This window comes from Emys orbicularis, chromosome 5 (genome assembly GCF_028017835.1).
Source record: "Emys orbicularis isolate rEmyOrb1 chromosome 5, rEmyOrb1.hap1, whole genome shotgun sequence".
Taxonomy (NCBI): domain Eukaryota; kingdom Metazoa; phylum Chordata; order Testudines; family Emydidae; genus Emys; species Emys orbicularis.
This window is the reverse complement of record NC_088687.1, coordinates 110,675,483-110,689,950: the sequence shown is the minus strand read 5'-3', so window position 1 is coordinate 110,689,950 and position 14,468 is coordinate 110,675,483. Positions and strand designations below refer to the sequence as shown.

General features: G+C 41.4%; 1 protein-coding gene across 1 annotated transcript in view; it reads right to left on the bottom strand.

Moving 5' to 3' along the window:
• Positions 1–2,118: 2,118 nt before the first annotated feature.
• CCDC149 (coiled-coil domain containing 149) overlaps positions 2,119–14,468 on the bottom strand; it is a 75,360-nt gene continuing 63,010 nt past the window's right edge. The window contains exons 10-13 of the mRNA XM_065405350.1: positions 11,912–11,988; positions 9,639–9,671; positions 5,260–5,376; positions 2,119–2,964 (exon numbers count right to left, since the gene is read on the bottom strand). Coding sequence (XP_065261422.1) covers positions 2,252–2,964; positions 5,260–5,376; positions 9,639–9,671; positions 11,912–11,988 — 940 coding nt within the window. The 3' untranslated portion in view covers positions 2,119–2,251. The remainder of the gene's footprint in view (positions 2,965–5,259; positions 5,377–9,638; positions 9,672–11,911; positions 11,989–14,468) is intronic.

Here is a 14,468-nt window from a genome sequence, read left to right as displayed (position 1 = left end):
CATACCTTCAACATTTCAGAGTTAAGCTGTATATACAAACACTGACATTTAGGGATTAAAAAAAAAAAAAAAAAATCAAAGCCAGCCTCAATTCTGGCTGCATTTTTATTCAGAACTTCACTAGCACTTAGCTTCGGAACGCCTCAGGCTGTGATGAAAGATGGAAAGGAACACACACCTTGGAATAAACATTACACGGAGGGTAATATTTTAAATATTACAAAACCCTGTAAAAATCTCTTCAATTATTTCAGTGCATGTCTATTTTTCTTCATGCTTGCCAGTGCTGTCATAAATAACTGAGTCAATAATGTAATCCATTATTTTTCCATTAATAGCAACAGTCCCTCTTGGTCTTTGGGTTTTGAGGAACATAAATATATCTGGGGCCAGGGAAGAAAGCTTAAACTTTTCAGTGTAGCATGCCCCCAAGGCATCTGAATTTGGAACAAAGTGGTTCAAAGGGGGCTGTTGTTGATACCAGTGTGATGCAATGCCACAGTCCCTTTAAGTAGAAAGGAAGCATTTTAGAGGAGTCATGCAAGTATTCCTTTATTGCCTGCACACAGCAACGAAAGAGCAGACAGACAGCAGAGAAAGGGTTACATGCATGCCCCTCTTAGGGGAATGCACAAAAACAAGAGGCAGGTCACATTTTTCAGCCTCCCATCATTCATTATATTCAGATGTAACCATTACATATATTCTTTCTTCTGCCAAGCACAAACTGTTAATGGAATCAAAACACCTTTGATTATGGCAGCACCTGCTAGTTCAGATCCATATAGAGACGAGTTTGTCAGTGCTGCTAATACAAACCCTGTTTTTCAGTAGCTGACAAGTGGGCTGTAAAAATCTGCAGCTGGCAGATATTTGTCAAACAAAGGCTCAATCTGGGAGGGATTCTCCTTTTTATTAGTAGTAGTTTATTAAATTTGGTTTAATTCTCTCTGATTGGTTTCAAGTTCTAGGAGTGAGAAATGAACATTTACAGACAATTAGGTCCCAAGCCAGCAGAAAAATTGCCTCCACGGCTGCTAGCCCATAGACACTCCACAGCTGCAGAGACTGTTCCCTATTCTAAAAAGAGGAGAGGAAGTGCCTCCCCAGCTCTAACAGCTGTGAACTCCAACATTAAGTATTCCCTTGCCGCTGCCTTCCCCGGAGCAGAGTGGCACAACTCCATCACTAGAGAGCTGGGGACTTGCTCTGCATGCCCTCCACTCTAACACCAGAAGGTTTTTCTTGCGGACTACGTATCAGCTTGGGAAGAATTTTAAAAGGGCGACTGGGGCCCAAAGAATAACCCCACCACTATCCAAAAGACCGGTGAGCTGGGGGAGGAAAGGAAGAGTTATCTGCACTCCAGAGTCACATTTTTGTTTTATACCTAATAAAAGTGGAGATAGGCCTAGATCCACTTAGTCTCCCACCAGGGGCCACACAGGTGACTCCAGCCCAAGGGGTAGGAACATAGTCCCATGACTTGGCACTAGCAGCACACAATAGGAAGCTGGCCTATGTACACACAAGTTCTCCTCCCCCTGGGCAGCTCTGCTATGCCCCCTAGGATGATTTTTTACTTCCCCGGGGAACTTTCCCTGTACTAGAGCAGCTTTAAGAGCTTCAGCTGGAATGGGGCCTTAATACTTTGTGACATAAGTCCCCTGTGTTTTCTTGGGGCGAGCGGAGGAAGGAAAACTTCAGAGGAATGTAGAGGAGATATGGAGGTTTAAGAGATGGAAACTGCATGTGCAGGGGCTACTTTTCAAAACCATTTTGCTTTTCAGTAGGGGTCAAATGCTGCTATTCTAACTATGCCCTCACAGCAATATGCACAGAGAGAATGCAAGTTGGGAAAAATAAACAAAAGCCTGTTACCTTTACATTCTTTCAGTTTATCATTTCAAATTTTCATCTGCTGAAAACAGCCATTTGAAACCCCTAAAATACACAGCAGTAAGCATTGTGCATTGGACAAGAATATACATGCTATGGAGACCCAGCTAGGACTTGACATGATAAAGGATAATGGTGAGTCTCCTGGCCCCATTTTTTCTAAATTATGTCAGTCTCTCTAGAAACTTCAATCACTGTAAACACCAGAGCCATCATTAACCCTGGCCCCCATCATTTTCAAGTCCTATCCATTTTATATATTTACATTATTTTGGTTAAGCACAGTCAATGTTAATAGAAAAACATCTTTTTAATGGACAAATGCTGACAGACCGATGTAAAAAACCCAATTCTATGGCAGATTAATTTGGTGACTATCCGTATTCATGGCAGTACAGCTTCCACTGTAAGAGGATGAAAGGGAGAAGCTTGAGATCTTGGATTTCATACCACAAGCCATGCTGTTATCCAAATATTCAGAGCATTCAGAAGGATCAGATGATTTGTCACACTCAGGTTCAGGGGGATTACTGGAGATGTTGCTCAAGTCAGAGGTTGAAACAGTTAGTTCTCCACATCCTTCTGTGTCTTCAGCGTCCAGTGTGTTGCCATTTCCACCCTTTCTCTTACTTACATTTTCACATTCATTCTCTGAGATTGCCTCACGGTCTTTCAGGACCCAATTTTCAGCTGCATGCTCATTCTTGGAGTTTGATGGCTCCGCAGGGTCAAATGGGTCAGGGCTGGATAAGGGGGACTCTTCCTTGGATGAGCTGCTAAGTTCGGATTGGTCCATTGTACTCCGGCCCTCCGGTAGACTTTCTGTTCTGCTCCCTTCCAGTTCTGCAGCTGCCTGTTCTTCTGTCAATTTAATTATTTTACTTCCAAGACTGTTTATTTCTTCCTCCTCAGAAGGAAACTTGGGTAATGAGGGATGAAAAGGCTTAGTTTGGTTACTGTTATTTATGTTTGCTTGGGAATTGTCGTAGACCGTAGCAGCTTCCTCTGGAACTGTCAACTCTGTTGAAACAGCATAAATTTCATCTTGTTTTCCATTCTGTTTTGCTAAGAGAGAAATGGGACAGCGTCATACTAGTGTACGTTATATGAATTTATATGCATGGGGCATTGACCAAGAAAGCCATGCAGAAGATGATCTAGCTAGTGAAATACCAGTGCCCCACCACCATGGTAAAAGATTGATCAGAGCACAAATTAACTATCCCATTCTGGACTCACTTCAAAGAACAGAACCAATCAGAACAGTGGGAAGTTCTTACTGGATAGGGTCTAGTTATTTCAGAGATAGCCTCTCTTACATAACTCTGACAGCTGTGATAAAGAGGGACATTATAGCTGATGGAGCCTAGGACAAAACTTTCAAGGAAGATCTTTTTCTGCGTAAGGCCCAGGGTTGTAGAATTTCCGGCCACAAGAGATCAGTAATAGGCCAAGACAATGCCACTTTTAGGCGTTAAGATCCATTTCTCTTTCTATAAGCCTTTTTCCAATAATGAAGTTATATAATTAACCCTACATTTTACCTGAATAACATGCTTTGATAGCAGCCTAAGACAAGGCAGGGGCAGAAAAAAAAAAAAGCAGCTTTTTTCCTTCTCTCTCAATATATTTTAACATTTTAAGTGTATCATTACAACAAAATCCAAACACTGAATATAACTATACAAAAACAATTCAGAAAGAACGGATTATGCAATTAAAGACAGCATCATAGTGCATCTGCACAAGGGAGCCAAATTAGGTTGCACCACAGAGGCCTCTGTTACTTGAGCTAACAGAGTAACTGACAGCAGTGGTAGATTGTCATCCTCACTGTGGACTACTAGAGGGGGATGTGTTTTGCAAGTGTTTGCTTGCAGTAGAGGAGTGATCTTTGTTCTCAGAAACAGCTAAACTGTTTTGGCTGAAATTTAACAAACAAAAACAAAAAAACCCTAAAAAACAATTCTGGCTGAGACAGACACCCAGCATGGAAAATTTCAACCCAAATGGCTGGAGTTCAGCAAGGTTACATGCAAGTGAATGCAGTGTCTTATAATGGGAAATGTTGCGCAACCTTAATAGTAGGCAGTGCTACCAGCCCTGCACACAATGATAAATAACAAGGCAAAGTCAATATAACGATATCAACTAAACACTTTCAGAGAGTGAAGATTTAATTAGAACCAATGATTATTTAAAATGAAAATTAATATTTGTAAGTTACATATATATTCAATGAAGGCGTGGTTAAATATGATTTAATTTTCTATTTTTAGCACAGTAAAAATCAGTTGATCAAGACTAAAAGTGATCAATTGCTGTCAATCATCTGATAACATGGATAATAAAGTCAAAATGAAGCCATGATCTATTTAATTTGAGGAATTAATATCAAAAGCATTTACAATGCTTCATGGCTGACTGAATAAGATCTGGGCATGCCAAAAATTTTATAGCCATTAAATAGCTTATCCAAATGCTGATAGGCAAGTCTCAAAATCTATTCCCTGTCCACCAAGAAAAACTAAAGAAAAGTCGTGTTTTCATTAAAATATTAGCCTGCTCTTAGTATCAAATAGAGCTGAGCTGGACTTTTAAGGAAAGATCTTAGAGCCTGTGATTGGGAAAGGATTTTAACAAAATGCATGCATGAATATAAAAGAAGAATCAATTGCTCAACAGCAGGGGTTTATTTCAATTTGCCAGGCACAATCAGGAAGCCTTTCATCTGTAGATCAGGTCTAATGCAGGAGAGTGCTAAGCTTGTTCCATAGTCTGCTTTCCATAGTCACAGGTTTCAGAGTAACAGCCGTGTTAGTCTGTATCCGCAAAAAGAACAGGAGTACTTGTGGCACCTTAGAAACTAACAAATTTATTAGAGCATAAGCTTTCGTGGGCTACAACCCACTTCTTCGTTATGCATCCGAAGAAGTGGGTTGTAGCCCACGAAAGCTTATGCTCTAATAAATTTGTTAGTCTCTAAGGTGCCACAAGTACTCCTGTTCTTTTTCCATAGTCATACACTGTAAAGGGGGGAGGGGAGGAGAACAGGAGGGAGCCAGCTTTACACAGGTACAATGTGTTGCTTTCCTATGGCATACAGCTATGTTGCAAAATTCCTTTGAGCTGCTAAAACCTGACCTCTAGCACTGTGCAAGTCACTATACAGTCATTTATCAGTCCCTCCATGCCTGTTCAAACTGTGATGATCCCCCACTTTGGTTGTGATTGATTTACTTAATCTTTGTGATCACAGAATCTTTACCTTCTGCTATACTGGCATGAAACCTTGGCTTTTACTTTTACTGTATTTGATAAGACGTGTAGTGTCGACCCATCTCTGTCCTACATGCTCACCTTCATGCCTCTGTGCTTGATTCTGTTGTGGCTTGTCAGCAAATGTTAGCAATGGCGATCTTGACCTCTGTAGAACAGGCAGGGTTGGGTCACTGAATGTTATGGTATCTTTTCCACCTGAAACGAAGAAAGCATTGGAAAGATTCAGTAGCTGATTGTAATGAGTGATCACCAAAGAGTTTGGTTTTGTTTAAAAACATCTTGCAGTTTAACTAGTTTTTTCTGCCCTTACAAAAAGAAGTAGAGTGATATGTAAAGTAGCTCTTAAAATGATTTTTTCTGCAGAACAAAGTACCAATGTACTGCAGCTGAAGTGCACTAGCCAAATACAAAAAGCAGACACTCATTTCTACCAACACTACTGGTTAAAGGGCAGTTCTCTAATTTGCTGAAAGACGACCAGCTGCTGCTGTATTCTGCTATAATCAGATCATATTAGAAGTGATGCAGAAAGTATTATTTTTAGATTAAAGCGTTACACTAATGCAGAGATCATTTACATCTAGACTCTAGGAGCACACCACGCCAACAAACATTTCACTCTGTCCTTTTACCCTCTACATTCAGCTTTCATTGCTGTACCTGCAATATTACAAATGCAATTTTGTACCCTATTTTTTATATAAATTGTATCCCCAAAGGCTTATAGTATTAGAATAAATTATGAGATAGGCAGTAAACACAAACAGTAATATTGCAAGAAAAAGGAGGGCTTGGGGATTTTAATCCATGGACCAAAATCCATTTCTAAGGGGTCTGGTTCCATGTCAGACCAAAAGGGTGTAATTTCCCAGTTCCACTATGGATATAATTTTGCAAGTTTCTGTGAGGCCTATAGAACACTCCCAGCTAATAAATAAGGTCTCAATAGATGATCTGCTCAGACTATTGCTACTGCTCCCCTTGTCTTCATTAAACAAATAAGATGACACGTTTGTATTACCAAATTTGTTTGAGTATACTCTGCATGTTGTCTTACATCAGTGTCAAAAGCTATGATTTTAAAGAGGGACTAGTGATTTTGGGGTCCTCAATTTTTGGGTGTCCAGTCTGTAAACACCTTAAGGAGTCTGCTATTCAGGAAGTTCTGAGGACCCTCCCTTTAATCAGGTCCCTTACTTCAGATGTCAAGTTGGGATTCCAAAATCTCTAGTCACTTTTGAAAAATTTGGCTGTAACCATGCTTCCACGTCTGTTCAGTGTCTAACACAACGGAGATCTGACCTTGCTGGGGTCTGTGTGTTACAGTAAAACACATAAAATAATAATGCTGGAGAAGTTTTGACCGGATCAAGATCAGAATTCCAACTTAAACAATTTGCATTTTAACTCTGCGTCTTCTATAGCAAATAATAAAATTATGGAGTTAGATAGCAGAGTGAGAAAAACTATAATGTAAAGGAAAAGGGACAAGTTTTCAGCTGAAAATCGAAGGTGGGCAGCTGATGAGGCAGAACAAACCTAAGGGCTGTTCCAAATGGCACAAGCTGAAGGGGGAAAGGCTTTTCTCTACAACAGTGGTAAGACTGCATGGAGAGATGGGCAGGGCTAGATGAACAGAGGTGGTTGGGAGTAATGACATGAAAGGTTTATGACACAGGATGGAGCAAGTCTGTGGAGATATTTAAAAAAACAGAAATGTCTCTTCCTAGACAGAATGGGAGCCAGCGGAGTTGTTTATTCTGAGCACCTTGCACGGCATGTCAGATTCAGAAAAGTAAAGCCTAAGCTGGGATGCTTGTGGCTTCCAGTACAAACACCAAAGCAGTTTGACTTCCAACCAGCTGTTACCCAGTAAACACATTCACTTTTATAACTTTCGCCATCCCCTTTGAAGCCAACTGGTTCCACAAAGTAGTCAGTTCATCATCATCATCTAAGCAATACTGTCTGACCTGCCTAAAGAGTCTTATTAATATATAAGGCTACCTTTTAGACACAGGTATTTTGTGTAAAAGTCATGGACCGGTCACGGGCCATAAACAAAAATTCACAGGCCCATGACCGGTCCATGACTTTTACTAAAAATACCTGCCCTAAGTAAAACTTGGGTTGGGTTGCTCTGGGGTGTGCACGCCCCAGGGGCGCCGCGGGTGCTGGGGGAGGTGATCCGGGACCCCCGCTTGTACTGGGGGAGGGGAGAGTCTGGTGGAGGCTTCCTACCCGGCTCCGCGTCCCTGCAGCTCCTAGGCAGCGGAGACAGGGGCCCAGGCAGGAGCTCCTCTGCTGCTCCCGCCACAAGCGCCGGATGCTGCAGGTCCCATTGTCCAGGAACCACAGCCAATGGGAGCTGCAGGGGCGGGGCCTGTGGGTACCAGCAGTGCGCAGCATGCAGACCACCTCCCCTCCCCACGCTCCTCTATCGCCTAGGAGCTGCAGGGGGGCCCCACCCCAGGTAATCGCACCCCCCCCCCCCCGCATCCTCCAAACCCTTGCCCCTAGCCCTGAGCCCCCTCCCACACATCCAAACTGCTGCTGCTGGCCCAGGAAGCCATGACTTCCGTGACAGACTTGCAGCCTTATTCATACATCATAACAGTGATTCACATCCTTGTAAGTGGGAGGTTTGAATACTGCTGCCCCATATTCTGTGAAGCATGGTATGAATGGGGCTATCAAATGTAATTTTGATTGAGTGCTTGGAACTAGCTCACTTCTGTATGTTATTCTTCTCCACATATAGCTGCTGGAAGGCACATCCTCAATTTAGGGAGCTTTCGGGGGGATTTCTGGTTAAAAATGTACAGGGCTGAAAATAAGCAGGCAAACAAGAGAGCTATACATGACAACATAAGTTTGTTTCCTCCTTTCTTTAGAGGAATACGCTGTTCTCACATGGAGTTTTGTAAATTCCGTCAAGTTTTCACCTCCCTTTAAATATCCGCTCAAAGAAGGTCAAACCTAACTGCCTCAGAACAAAATACATCACTCCCTCTGGAGATAGGCCAGTTGAGGAGTTGCATGTTTTAAGTGGGTGGCTGCTGAGTAACAAAAGCCATCTGCAGCATTTCCTGTGATCATACAAAGAAAAGCAAGAGAACTGTTCTTGGACTCCACTTAATCCTTTTGCGCTGGGAATTGGTTGTTGAGACCACAATAGCTTATAAACCAATTGCTGATGTAAAGTGTCCAATTACACCAAAGTCTAAGAAGTGGGGTGACATACACATTTCTAATGCAACAAACACCGTGGTATCTAGGCAACCAATAAAAGATTGAAATGCTACCAGGATACTGAAACCCCATCTTTGCTCCACCCTCAGCAGAGACAAACTTATGTAAATGAGATCAGAACAAATCCACGCCCAAGACCTCTCCCAACACAACTATGCTCTCTCGTGACAGGTTGAGTTTGGCTGAACAATGAAACCATCAGCCAGTAAGGGAGATTCCTAAATGTGAAAGAGAAATTTTGCAGGATTGAGACCCACTCTATGGAACTCACCCCTGACAAAAGGTGACAACTGCGGACCTCACCACTTTCAAACACAAAATTCATTTATTTGATTTCGCTTACCCAGTTTTCCCCCCCTACATGCAAGCCTACAAACAAAAACCAACCAACTAAAGAACCTACAAACTATCAAACCATTTCTCCTACAGGCTGGCAAAGAATGAATGTTAAGGCTATTTCTATTTGTAAATAGGTGGCATGGTGCTGGGCTAAGTAAATAGTCTATTGCTGGCGATGTTTAGGTAGCAATACTCATTCTGCTTTTAGGAACCTGAAATGTATTAAACTAGAATGATGTGCCTGTTTCACAAGTATGATTGAAAGTCAGCTCTCACTGGCAAGTCTTTCCAATGACAAAAAGTTCAACTCACTGTAAATCAAGCGATGTTTTCTTCTGAAAATCTTTCTTCTAGCATCAATCAGAGCAGGTGCTCTCACCCTTCACTCAAGCCAACATTCTTATGATAGTTCTCACAGTACTGATATGAGATGGTATTTTACAGAGCAGAGGCCAGTTTGTAACCACCTGAAAAAGTTTTCGTGATCCCACTGGGTGTCACAAGACTCATATTTGGTATCTCTGAGCTCAATCACACTTGGAAACACAAGTGCATTCTTAATTTACTGCTTCTCTGGTTAAACGAAGAAATAAACCTCACTGTTTGATGCAAGTCGCAATCTAGTGTAAAATTCAGTTACAACTACTGAGCATCATCCTTTATTATCATTTTTCCCAATTTAAAAGAACTGTCTTGTGCAGTAGTCTCTATTTCCCTTGTGGACATCTAACTCACTCACTTGAACATCTTAATCTGACAAACATAAAAATGTTTAGATAACATTTCCATTTATTTACATGCTGTGACAATGTTTAACGTACTGCTAAAATTAGTTACTAAAAATATACATGTCAAGTAGAACCTACTCCCAAATCCCACTGAGACATTGTAGCTCAGGCCTTCAGGCAGCAAAAGAAAGGAAGAAAAGAAACAGTTATTGTATTAATATTAATTGGATGTCTTACCTAACTAGACTAACAATGGAGCAAGCTCTCAGCATTCCATTTATTCTATTTTTTATTTATTTTTTATACATTTCTGCAAAGACCAAACATTGCATTTATGAACTATGAATTTCACTGAACAACATTTTTTAAACAAAGTAGAATGCCAATATGTTAAATACCCATTACATTTCTATTAGAATGTAAACCTATATTAGTGTGACTCAAGATAATTATTTTATCTGCATCTTGCATCAAGAGGATTTGAGTTAAAACTAACATCAGGAGTGGAACTGGAGAGATTTGTCACTAGGACTCTTCAGATACATTGCTAAATATTAGCTGTTTTTTGGTGAGCTTAGACCTAAATGATATAGGTTAGAACACTTGGAACCTTGTCTACACTAGTGTAGGTACCTCTAATGGTAGCAGCAGTGGGAAATTGTTACCACAAACATAACCTAGTGGTGTGAACATCAAGGAGAAAGATGATTAAAGGAGAAACAATTAGGTGTAATGAGAGAAAAATAACCAAAAATGAATGTAATCGAACAATGCACATTTAACTAAAATAAATCAATAAAACGTGTTGAAAAAAACCTGGCTCTAATATCTTAAGTTGTATGATTTTATACTAACATTTAAATCAGATCGTTAATATTTTTCAGCTACAACCCATAGTGATAGTTTGATTGTTTCTTGCATTCGCCAAAGGGTATTTTTTCTGCTGTCTACTATATTTGGATTTAAAATGTGTGTAAAACCAGCATTTTCACAAGTGACTAGTGATTTTGGGTTTCCAACTTGACACACCTTAAGCTGGATTTTCCCAAAAAGTGTTGAACATCCATCTTTTCAAAACCACTAGCCACTGAAACTTGGCTATATTTTTAACAAGTTTCTCACAAAAATTGTACATTGAAATCTTAATATGGAAACAGACACCCAAACACTTAACAATGCAAGGGATCTCACAAAACTGGGTGATGGGCCAATAAAATGGCAGATAAAATTAAACGCTGATAAATGCAAAGTAATGCACATTGGAAAACAATCCCAACTATACATACAAAATGATGGAGTCTAAATTGATATCACCCAAAAAAAAAGTCATCATGCACAGTTCTCTGAAAACACCTGCTCAATGTTCAGTGGCAGGCAAAAAAAAGAAAAGGGTCACCAAATGTTTGGAACCATTAGAAAAGGGATAGATAAGACAGAAAATATCGATGCATATATATAAATCCATGGTACACCCACACCTTGAATACTGCATAGAGTTCTGGTTGCCCCAGCTCTAAAGAGATATATTAGAACTGAAAAAAGTACAGAGAAAGGCAACAAATATGATTAGGGGGATGGAACAGCTTTCCAGAGGAAAGATTAAAAAGACTGGGACTGGTCAGCTTAGAAAAGAGACTACTATGAGGTATGATAGAGGTCTATAAAAATCACAGATGGCATGGAGAAAGTAAATAAAAAAGTTATTTACCCCTTTCACATAACAGAAGAAGCAAGGGTAACTCAATGAAATCAATAGGTAGCAGGTTTAAAATCAACAAAAGGAAGTACTTCTTCACACAACACACAGTTAACTTGCGGAACTCATTGACAGGGGATGGGTTCAAAAAAGAATTAGATAAGTTCATGGACGTTAGGTCCATCAATGGCTATTAGCCAAGATGGTCAGGGATCAGGGCCGTCTGGGGCTGCCGGCGGAGCGGAAAAAAAAAAAAAAAAGCCGTGTCCTGCTTCTCCCCCCTCCCTCCACCGCTTGCGCCGCCATACAGCTGATCAGCGCAAGCCTGGGAGGGACGGGTGAGGAGGAGGAATGCGACGTGCTGGGAAAGAGGCGGGGCCAGGGCGGGGATTTGGGGAGGGATCCAATGGGGCAGGGAGGAGGCGGGGGGGGGGGGGGGGCACGAGACTATTCGCGTCCCAGCGTGGGGCCCCGCACATGCTAAAGCCGGCCCTGTCAGGGATGCAACCCCATGCTCTGGGTATCCCCAGCCCTCTGACTGCCAGAAGTTGGGACTGGACAACCGGGAATGGATCACTCAATAATCGCCAGTTTCTATTCATTCCCTCTGAAGGATCTGACATTAACCACTGAAGGAAGACACGATACTGGGCTAAAGGGACCATTGGTCTGACCCAGAATGGCCATTCTTATGTTTTTCTGAATTTCTACTAACCTGGAAGACTCCACAAACCAGAAATTTCCAAAGTTCTCAGCTTCTTCTCTAATTCTGCCACCCGATTACCTAGAATTCTGAAAAAAGAACATGACATGTCAGCTGAGAAAGAGAAGGCTCATTGTCACAGGGATTTATTCCACCCATAGATGTTTGCATGGTTGTGGATACATTCTCCACAGTCACAGCACATACATATTAACTTGTTTATCTTTTGTTTCACTAACAGTGATGGGCAAACCCCCCAAAAGTTCAGATTAAACAATATTTGGATGCTTACCTGAGCCTCTTCCAAAACAGAAGTCCCAAATAAATTTCCAGTATATCTTAGATTTACTATGAAGGAAATACTGTGGGAATAGCCCCTATGGTATTTCTATTCCCTTCCTTGGCTGAAACCAGGAGGTAGAGCGGTATGCAAACATCATCTTTGAACCTCAAAATAAGATTTGAATTTTGCAAGCTATTAGCCTTAGCTTTGGGCCAGTTACTTTATCCAATCTGGTTTGCCCATCAAGCTTTAATATTCCTTCGTAGCACAGCAAATGCTGTTTGATTCCACTGATCAGGGTCTCACTTCAGTACTAAGCAGTCTCAAGTTCTTTACAGACCTTATCAACTGCTCTTAATTTTGACTGCATTTCCTGGGTCGCCAAGGCTTTTGTTTCTGATCCCTATGTAAATACCATCCTCAGCTGTCCAGCAAGATTTACCTTTTAGCCATAATTTCCCCCCCAAAATCAGATGATATTTTGTATCTAACAAGAAAGGTTCCATTTTGTTGTAAATTTTGGAAGTGTTTCACTTCTAGAACAAGTCTCTAAAAAACAGAAGGCCTTATCTAAATCCCAAACAACATTCAATGGAAAGGAGATACCTAAGGTATGTCTACGATTGGAGGTGGGGGAGTAATTCCCAGCTCGAGGAAACATACTTACACTAGCTCTAATTGAGCTAGTAAGCTAAATATAGAGCGTGACTATGGCAGGGCAAGCTGCGGAAGGGGCTAGCCGCTCTGAATACATGCCAATCAGATACTCTAGGCATGTTGTCGGAGTACCTAGCCCCTCCCACTGCTTGGGACACTACTTTTAGCACACTAGTTAATTAGAGCTAGCATATGTATGTCTCCGCGAGCTGGAAATCACACCCCAGCTCCAAGTGTAGATACATCCCAGAAGAGACAGCAATGCTAAAAGTGACCTAGCAGAGATAATGGACAGCAAATTATATATGACTTTACATGAAGGTATAGCAACAGGAAAAGACAATGAAGTTTTGGACTGAATACTCAAACAGCACATCAAAAACCAGTGAAGCAACAGTCTCTGTATACAGCTCTGGTGGGGATGGAATACTGTGCTCAGTCCACCTAACCAGGTTTTTATGCCTCTCCCATTTGAGCACACCCGGCACCTGGTTACCAGAAAAAATCTAGAAACTGGAAAGAATATGAAACACAGCAACAAAAATTAAGGGGCTAGAGAGACTGATGAAAGAAAGATTAAAAGAGGCTAAATATCTGTAGCCTAGCAAAGCATCTACCATGAGGTGTGTGCAAGGCACAGGATAAAAGTCTATCAGTATTTCAGTAGTGTAAATACTAAGGTGGGAGAGGAGAGTAATACAAGAAAAAGGGAATGAAATGAAGAGGAAAAAAAAGGAAAATTTATGATAAACATCAGGGACAGGAGTGAAGTGAATGGGGATGGGGAATAGCCTATGGGTAGTAATACAAGCCCATCAACTGAGATACTTAGCCCCAAAGGGGGTGTCTACACTAGAATAAAACACCCATAGCTGGCCTGGGTCAGCTGACTTGGGCTCACGGGGCTCAGGCTGCAATGCTATAGAATTACAGTGTAAACAAATTGGGCCTTGGGCTGTCTATACTGCTATTTTATAGCCCTGCAGCCTGAGTCAGCCGACGGGCCAGCCTCGTGTATTTTATTGCAGTATAGACATACCAAGAGGGACAAAACATTAGGTCATGTGCCAGTGGGAGCATTCATGCTCTGGCATAGGCACACACTCAGTGACCAAACTGTTTTCTCATCTCTAACTTCAATGAAATCTGAGCCAATCAGCATTTTTATTTTATACATTTCCTTCCTAGTTAACTTTGAGACTTTAAAGACTAACAAATTTAGTTAGCCCAGATTATCTTGATTATCACTTCAAAAGTTTTTTTTCTCTTACTTAATTGGCCTCTCAGAGTAGGTAAGACAACGCCCACCTTTTCATGCTCTCTGTACGTGTGTATATATCTCCTCAATATATGTTCCATTCTATGCATCCGAAGAAGTGGGCTGTAGCCCACGAAAGCTTATGCTCAAATAAATTTGTTAGTCTCTAAGGTGCCACAAGTACTCCTGTTCTTTTTGCGGATACAGACTAACACGGCTGCTACTCTGAAACTTTGAGACTCACTCTTAATGACCTTGGCTTTACTTCTCCCTGGGTGCCCAGTGATCATAGGCGCCGACTCCGTGGGTGCTCCGGGGCAGGAGCACCCACGGGGAAAAATTGGTGGGTGCTCAGGACGCACTGGAAGCCA